Genomic DNA, 8,530 nt, shown 5'->3' with positions numbered 1-8,530 from the left:
CTCCACGCAGAGCCACTGCCCCTGAGCGCAGCGGGTGGTCCACGACCCGCCCGAGGCCCCCCGGCAGCGCCCCCTGAAGTGTCCCTCCCCGCTCCCAGGCTCCCCTCTTCCCCCTGTGCGCGGAAGCCCCATCGCCACCCTGTCCTTGAGCCATCGACCCCAAGCCCTCAAAAACCTCCCGCTGTCTCCTGTCTCCACGTTCGGCATCCCCGCGCCCCCCCTCACTGCCCCTGGCGTCCCTGCGGTCCGGTGCCAGGTCCTAGTCCCCTCCTGGGGCGTCCCCGCGCCCTTGTCCCCGGCTCCTGGAGTCCCCGAAGGTCCCGCGCTCCCAGGAGTGTCCTCCGCTCCCCGCGCACCGGCTCCTCGCCCCCCTCTGCCCTGTGCAGGCTCTGCAGCCTCCGCGTCCCCATCCCCGCCCCAGGGTGTCCCCGTCCCCGCCCCCGTGTAAAGCCCTAAAGCCCCGTCCTCCGAGCCCCGTCCCCCCTCCCCCGCAGGGTGTCCCTGCCCCGCCCCCCGCCCCCCCGCCCCCCCAGGGTGTCCCCTTCCCCCAGCCTCCCGCTCCCTCCCCTGCCCCTCGGCCCAGCCCCCGTCCCCCGGGTCCCCCCTCCCCTCCGCCGAGCCCCCCGGGTCCCCCCCCCCGCCCCTCGGCCCAGCCCCCCCGTCCCCCGCCCGCCCCCCCGTCCCCCCGCCCCTCGGCCCAGCCCCCCCGTACCCCCCCGCCCCCTCGCCCCCCCCAGGGTGTCCCCTTCCCCCAGCCCCCGTTCCCCCCCCCTCCGCCGAGCCCCCCCCGCCCCTCGGCCCAGCCCCCCCCTCCCCCCGTCCCCCCCCCGCCCCCCCGTCCCCCCGCCCCTCGGCCCAGCCCCCCCCTCCCCCCGTCCCCCCCCCGCCCCCCCGTCCCCCCGCCCCTCGGCCCAGCCCCCCCCTCCCCCCGTCCCCCCCCCGCCCCCCCGTCCCCCCGCCCCTCGGCCCAGCCCCCCCCCTCCCCCCGTCCCCCCCCCGCCCCCCCGTCCCCCCGCCCCTCGGCCCAGCCCCCCCCTCCCCCCGTCCCCCCCTCCGCCGAGCCCCCCCCCGCCCCTCGGCCCAGCCCCCCCCGGGTCCCCCCGCCCCTCGGCCGAGCCCCCCCCCGTCCCCCCCCCGGCCCCCCGTCCCCCCGTGCCCCCTCCCCCCCGTCCCCCCGCCCCTCGGCCCAGCCCCCCCAGGGTCCCCCCCCTCGGCCCAGCCCCCCGGTCCCCCCGTCCCCCCCGCCCCTCGGCCCAGCCCCCCGGTCCCCCCGTCCCCCCCGCCCCTCGGCCCAGCCCCCGTCCCCCCGCCCCTCCGCCGAGCCACGGGCCCGCTGACGCCATGACGCCGCGGCGGAGCGCGGGGCGGAGCTGCCGGCGGCCCGAGGGGGGCGGGTGCGGCGGGCGCGGCGGCCCGGGCGCGGGTGGACATGGGCTCGCAGGGCTCGGGGCGCAGGCGGCCCCCCACGCGGGAGCGGCTGACGGCGGAGGACGACGCGCTGAGCCAGATCGCGCGCGAGGTGGGCGCCCGGCGGGGGTCGGTCGGCCGGTCTGTCGGTCGGTGGGTCGGTCTGTCGGGCGGGAGGTCGGCGGGCGGGAGGTCGGCGGGCGGGCTCGGGTCCTCGGGCCGCGGGGACAGGCCTCGCCCAGGGCTCCCGGGGCCGCCGTCCTCCTGGGGGTGCAGGGGCGGGGGGAGCAGGGGCGGGGGGAGCAGGGGCGGGGGCGAGCGCCCGCTCTGTGGCCCGGGGAGCTGGCAGCCCACCCGGAGGGGAGGGAGGAGGCCGGGCCGCCCAGGCCCCTTGGCGCTGCGGGTCACCGACGGTCACGCAGGTGCAGCGGGGCCCTGAGCTGCGGGGGCCGCGAAGCCTCGTCCTGCCCCGGTGGCTTCCCCCCAGGTTCCTGGGAGTTTCCTGGGCGTCTCAGAGGCTCCCGGTGAGCTCTCAGGGTCGCACCTTAAAGGAGCGCCCCGCGCATCTGTGCAAGCGCCTCCCCCAGGCCCCCGCCTTCTGGTGAAACAGCCGGTGACCTGGGACAGTCGCCCCTCGGGTGGGCGCAGGGGAAGCGGAGCCCAGTCCTTGAGTTTGCTCGCAGGCCCTTTGCACCTCCCCAGGGTCCCAGTGCGCCCACCGCGCAGTGTATAAGCAGATGCGCCTCATCCCTCCTCTTGCGCTTCCTTCCAATCCCCGCACGACGTGGCCCTCGTCTGAGTATGGCTGTTGGCACGTGGAATAACTTCCAGACCATTCAGGCTGTGGGCTCCGGTTGCCTCCCTCGGCTGCTTGCTGAAGTCCACTCTAACCCGTCCCTGGCACTTTTCGTGGCAGATGCTTGATTTTGCTTTTATGGACATCCGGCTGTCAGTCCGTGTGTGTTGAACATTGAAATGGGTAAAGACTTTGGTCCTCCTCCGTATGAAAAGGGAAGGGGCTTTCCAAGCAAACTCTTATACATCCCTGAAAACCCACTGTAGACTGGTGTCCTCCCGGAGACCGCCCCCATCACCCCAGGCAAGTCTCCCTCCCCGCCCCCACTTGGCTCCCTACACCTGGTGTGGGGCCACCTCGCCTCAGCTGTATTTGTTCACCCTGTAGAAGGTGACGCCCCAGCAGGACATACCTTACTCACTTGCCTGTCCCCAGAGCTCCGCACAGCCTCAGGCATGTGCTAGGTGCTCCTAGGCACGTTGCATTATTAGACAAAAGAAGTACCAGGACTTAAAGTACATTTGGCTAAATAAAGACATTGGCTAAATGCGGTAGCTTGAATGTGATCCCCACCCCTATGAGGACAGTCACTCAGGTATGTGTTTGACTGGAAACCAAACAAGTGTCCTCGGAAGGCCAGAGGTGACTGATGATCCTGGGCCCTGTCTTTCCGTCGGTGCTTATGGACAAAGGAATGAGCAGTACGAGAGCTCCCGAGGTCTACCTCGTATCTGCTGGTGTGGGTTGGAAGGAAAGGCTAGGGATGCTCCCTGGGCTGACGTCCTCGAGGTCCCAAGGACCTGGACCCCGTGTCCCTGCCCACCAGCCAGGGAGATGCAGTTGGCAGTGACAGGTTCAGACTGGGGAGTCAGTGCTGGGCTGTGAAACTGCACACACCTCACAGAAGAGCTATGCCATCCTGGGGAAGTGAGTCACTCGGCCCCTCTCAGCGTCTGTTCTCATGTCTCTAGAGTGCAGGAAAGAAATCCCCCTTGGCGCTCAGTCGAGATTAAGAAAAATGACCAGCAGACATATGGTGACTAACGGGGTGACTGTAAGCCCCACCCACCTGCCCTCCTGATCAAACCAACCACAGATTGGCTGGGTCCAGGTGTGAGTGGCAGGTATCTATAATGTTGCAGGTGCAACGTGTAATGTTTCACCTCCGATTGCACGATATTTCCCGACTGTAAAAATTAGAATCGCTGTTCAAATGGCAGGTGTCTTTTCACCGTCGAGTTCTTGAGTTCTTATAAAAATTAACAAAATTTTCTTGAGTTTAGTCCATTCCTATTCGCTCATTGACTCAGCGGATGCGTGCCCTGCTCTCTAAACACCTGTCCCGGGGGGACTAGGATTCGGGGATGCACCTGAAGAGGATCTGCCCACGAAGAGGTGGGTCAAGACGGGTTCTGACCCCGAAGATCAGTAACAGTAGAAGATAGGAAGAGATCTGGTATTAAAAGGGCGTGGATATTGTGCCCGGAAAAGTTTGGAAGCGAGAGTTCCAGCTTATTGAGGGGCCTAGGAATGGCCCTGAGAGGCAGCTTCCTGGGGGAAGTGGCATCTGGAGTTATTCTCGGTGACAGAAACGCTGACCTGGACTGGCGGCGATGTGAATCCACCAGGGGAAATACTTTGGCTGGAGCACGGATTCCTGGGCAGCCCCACCCGCGGCCCCTTCTCTCCATAGCACCTTGCAGCTGGCTCTGCTGCACTGTCCCCTTCGGGCAGCGTCGCCTTCAGGCTGACGGGCGGCCCTGCTCCCGCGCTGCCCCCCGCGAGCCCAGGCCCAGGCTCTCTCCTGAGAGCTGGGAGTATCTTCCCGGACAGATCTCCACGCAGCTCCCTGGCTACCCCCGAGCCAAACTGTGACCAGGACTGTTGACTCAATGGCCCACACCAGTCCCTGTGCTGGGGGTGGTGTGGGGTGGGGGGAGTCCTCCCTCCCGCCAGGCCCGTCCTGGAGATAGGGGAAGTTGGCTGCTGCCTCTGAAGCATTTGCAGGGGTGAGGGGACCTGAATGAACACTGGGGACCATTTTAGAGGGTGACAGGAGGGTGAGTGGACATGCGTCAGGGAACATGCCCTCTAGAGAGTAAACGGAGCATTCTGGGCTGAGGTTACAGGGAGGGCGGGGGGAGCGGGGTCACCAGGAAGCAGGCAGAGCCAGCGGGCAGGGATGGGGGGCTCAGCGGCCCCTGCAGAGGCCTCGGGAACCCTGGGGACCCGCCTGGAGCAGCGCCTGCCGCATGGAAGGTGACAGTTCCTATTTCTGCAGCTCGGTTGTGGGGCAGCCGAGGCAGGTGTATGGTAAGCGTACTTGGAACTTGAGAACACCGTAGATGCCTTGGGAGCCCAGGTAGCTCGCTTCCGAGGTGGGATTTGGGCAAGACGTTGTCAGGAGGAAGGTCCTGTGGGCGCTGGGAGCTGCCCGCGCCGCTGGAGGTGTGAGCAGGGGTTCTCACACCCTGGGGAAAGGGGCTTCCAAAGCACATCTGTTTTTCTCTCCTGCCTCGTTGAACATTCCGCTCAAGGATTTTGGTAGCATCCCAAGCTCCCCTTCAGCTCTGTGCTGCCGAGGGGGGCGATTCTGCGCTCCCCGTGCCTGAGGCCACTCAGAGTATCTCTCTCAAATGGAGAGTGGCGACAGTGTTTATTTATTTTTTATTTATTTTTTATTTATTTTTAAAGATTTATTTATTTATTTATTTATTTATTTATTTATTATTTATTTATTTATTTATGATAGACATAGAGAGAGGCAGAGACACAGGAGGAGGGAGAAGCAGGCTCCATGCCAGGAGCCTGATGTGGGACTCGATCCCTGGACCCCAGGATCGCACCCTGGGCCAAAGGCAGGAGCTAAACTGCTGAGCCACCCAGGGATCCCCTGGCGACAGTATTTAAAAAATAATAATGATGATGACATGCGAGCTGCATTGGAAACTAGCTTGCGGGCCCTTTAAGCGCGGTGGGGAGTGAGGCACCCCCTATCCACGCGCGTGGATTCCTGTGACTGTCCCCAGGGCCTCCTCTGCGTGCAGGTGGTGCCCACCCGGCTCCCTCCTGCTGGCAGGGCCGACTTCTGGTGGCCGCTGTCCACTGGGGTGCCCAGCGCACAGGAGTGGCTGTGGAGGAGGGGCCTGACACCCCCAGCCAGGCCGCCTGCAGCTGTCGCCAAGCGGTGTGAGGATACCAAACATCCCCTCCCTTGTTCCAAGTCCCGGCTCCCTGTGGGATGGGGCCGCCTCCTGCCCCTGCCCGGCCGCTGCCCTCACTCCTCTTTTGCCGGCTGTGCTCCCTGATACAGACCCGCATACAAATCCTTGCCTCAGGCTCTGCTTCTGGGGACCCCAACTTAGGAAGGCCGCAGGCTTCATTCTGTGTCATCCTATAAGTACAGGACATTCTCATCCTGCCACCCCTCCCGTCTCAGCGCCCGGGCCCCTCACCCCATGCGTCCCAACTAGCCTTCCTAGGCCAGCTCCTCTTCAGGGACCCGTCTGCTTTCTCCTGGAGCCACAAGGTGCTAAGAGCCGAGCTGGGGGTTGGGCCCACATGTCCTTTTCCAGGCAGCCCCCGGAATCTGGTTCAGCTGGGCGCCTTGCCTCACCTTCCTCTGCTCTCAGCAGATCCGGCCCCCTCCGGGCCCTGTGGGTGCGGGCCCTGCCCTCAGTGGGAGGGCGCGGACGCCAGCCTTTCCCCGGACCTGCTCTTGCGGCTGCGGCCCACTTTGCTTCCTTTGAACCGTCCCCCTCACGCCTTTGTTCCAGGGGACGTTGCTCTGCTGAGGCGGGCCAGCAGCTGAGCCCGCAGGCCTGTGGGCTGGTGGCGTCATCTGGTGTTCTCAGGCCCTTGTGGCCCCCCCCCTTCTTCTGGGGAGTGGGAGCCGGTGAGGGGAGTGGGCCCAGCAGGCAGGAGAGCCGCCCGGCTCCGGTTCTGAGGCAGCCACCCAGGAGTGGCCCTGGCCTCCCCGGGCCCATCCTCCCAGGACAGACACGCACATCCTGCTGCACCATCGACAGCGTCGGGAATGTGACAAGACAAGCGTCCTGGGAGGGTCTTTCTCAGTAGGTCTGGGCCATCGGGGAGCTGCACACGCTGCTCCTGGGACCTTGGGCCATCGCGATTCCCAACAGGATGGTTCTGGTTGGAGGGGAATCCGAAACTCCGCCGGTGGCCGGTGGCTGGTGGCCGGCGGGCCGCGCCCCACAGCTATTTCTGTCAGAGAGCCAGCTGTCTCCCTCCCCCTTTCTGGGTGACCCTCATGGTTCATCGGTTTCGTGGTTAGAGCTGCGACGTGTACGTGGGTGACACACAGAGGGGGCACGGCGGGCCGACGTCAGGACCTGGATTCCAGTTGAGCCTGTCAGTCATGAGCCTGGTGGGGGTGTAGGGTTGGAAAGGGGGCAGGGGGAAACTGAGGTAGCTTCTGAGGCCTGCAGGGTGCCAGATGCTCCCCCCAAAAGCTCCCCCCATCATTACATTAAGTCCCACCAGCAGACTTTAGAGTATCTCTGTCTGACATAGAGAAGCAGGCTCAGGGGGGCTGGTGACTCGCCCGAGGTAACCAGGAAGGGGCCGTTCAGCATCCAGGCTGCTTCCTCTTCCTGGATCCAGTCCTTGGCTCCATCCAAGGCCTGACTACCAGCCGAGTCCTGCCATCGAGCCGACTGGCTTCCCATCTCTGGGACTGTTGTCCCCAGCCGACCTCAGGCCATCGGGCGTCACATTTCATGGGAGAGTCAAGATCCTTCTGTCCTTGCATTCTTCATCTCTCTGGATTTTTTCATTCTCTCAACGTCTAAAATGTAATGTTTATTTAACGAAGGTAATCTATGTCTTTACCCTTGTCCCACATTCTCAGGCCACTCTCCACTCAGCAGCTGGTGAGCCTTTAAAATATGTCAGCTCCTGTCGCCTCCCTAATTAAAACTCTCCAATGGTGTCTCATATCACTGCATAAAGGCCAGGTTCTTAATGGCCTGACAGGACCCTGAACAATCTGGCGATTGGCCCCGTGTTTATAAATAACCTGTGTGCACACTCTATTGATCGTCCATGCAAGGGTGGCCACTGCCCGCCGGCTTCCTGGCCGGGAGGATGGGGCCCCGCTTGGGTCTCCCCCCGGCTTCTTGCTCCCCTCATCTTCACACCACAGTTATGTTGTAGTAGAACCTCAGGCCAGTAGAGAGTACGTGCTCGTAGGGTCAGATTCCTGAATCCAAATCCTGGTCCTCTCGGGTGTGCTCCGTGACCTAGGGCAAGTTGCTTCATTGCATGGTGCCTCAGTTGTCCCGTAGCTCAGACGGGAAAGTTCTGAGTGCACCTCCCATGGGTGTTCATGAGAATCAACGAGCTGTTTCATGAAAAGACCTCAGCACGAGGACAGGAGCCTAGTGTGACGGTGATGTCACACATGGTGTGCCTGCGGAGCCAGGCGGCACGCTCTGAGGTCCTGCGCTTGGGCAAAGGTTTTCTGCCTTTTCTGGACTTCATGACTTGTATGTTTTTTTTTTTTTAAGACATTTTAAGACATTGCTCTTCTGTCTCCAGGTAGGTCACATCTAGTTCTTCAAAAACTTCAACAGGACCCCTCAGGGCACTATTTCCTGTGTGAGTCGACAAACCAGACAAGCTACCATTTCCCCTTCATCCCCTCCTGGATGTGGACCCTGGAGGCGCCTGTCCTCGAGACCCAGGCTCTCTGGGCACTCCCAGGACTCGCCGTTCCCTGTGCCACCATCCTGACAGTTCCCCTTGCCGCTTTTCTGTTGTTGCTGGGTCCCTCTTCGCCAGATTCTGTGTTGTCCTCTTGCTTGGATTGAGATCTCATTTTGCTGGAACACGTCCTTCAGTAGATTCCTGAGAAAGAATGCCTTTTCTAAGGGTTTTCATATCTGAAAATGTCTTTATCCTACCTCCTCATGCTTGATTGATGGTTTGGCTGATGATAGTGTTCGATAGTGTTCTAGGTTAAAAATAATTTCCCAAAGAACGACAAAGATTTCTATGTATTCTTTGAAATGCTTTCCAGCATGTATTGTTATGCTGGAAAGAAGTGTATGTGCAGAAAATAAAACTAGCGTGCTGTCCCTTTTGTGAGAACGGTGGTGATTTGTTTGCATTAGTGCAAAGAAACCCTGGGAGAACAAGCGGAGTGTGGGATGTGAGTGGAAGCAGATTTGTCAGGTGTCCCTTTTCATGCTTTTTGGATATTTTTAAAAAATATTTATTTGAGAGCGAGCGATCATGCATGGGAGGGAGGGGCAGAGGGAGAAGGAGAGAGAGGATCTCAGGCAGACCCCCTGCTGAGCGCCAGGC

General features: G+C 62.3%; 1 protein-coding gene across 1 annotated transcript in view; it reads left to right on the top strand.

Annotated features, from left to right (window-relative positions):
• The first annotated feature begins 1,379 nt into the window (after positions 1-1,379).
• LRRFIP1 (LRR binding FLII interacting protein 1) overlaps positions 1,380-8,530 on the top strand; it is a 129,245-nt gene continuing 122,094 nt past the window's right edge. The window contains 1 exon segment of the mRNA XM_041766294.1: positions 1,380-1,519. Coding sequence (XP_041622228.1) covers positions 1,430-1,519 — 90 coding nt within the window. The 5' untranslated portion in view covers positions 1,380-1,429.

This window comes from Vulpes lagopus, chromosome 8, assembly GCF_018345385.1.
Source record: "Vulpes lagopus strain Blue_001 chromosome 8, ASM1834538v1, whole genome shotgun sequence".
NCBI classification, from domain to species: domain Eukaryota; kingdom Metazoa; phylum Chordata; class Mammalia; order Carnivora; family Canidae; genus Vulpes; species Vulpes lagopus.
This window is presented reverse-complemented; position numbering and strand designations above follow the sequence as displayed.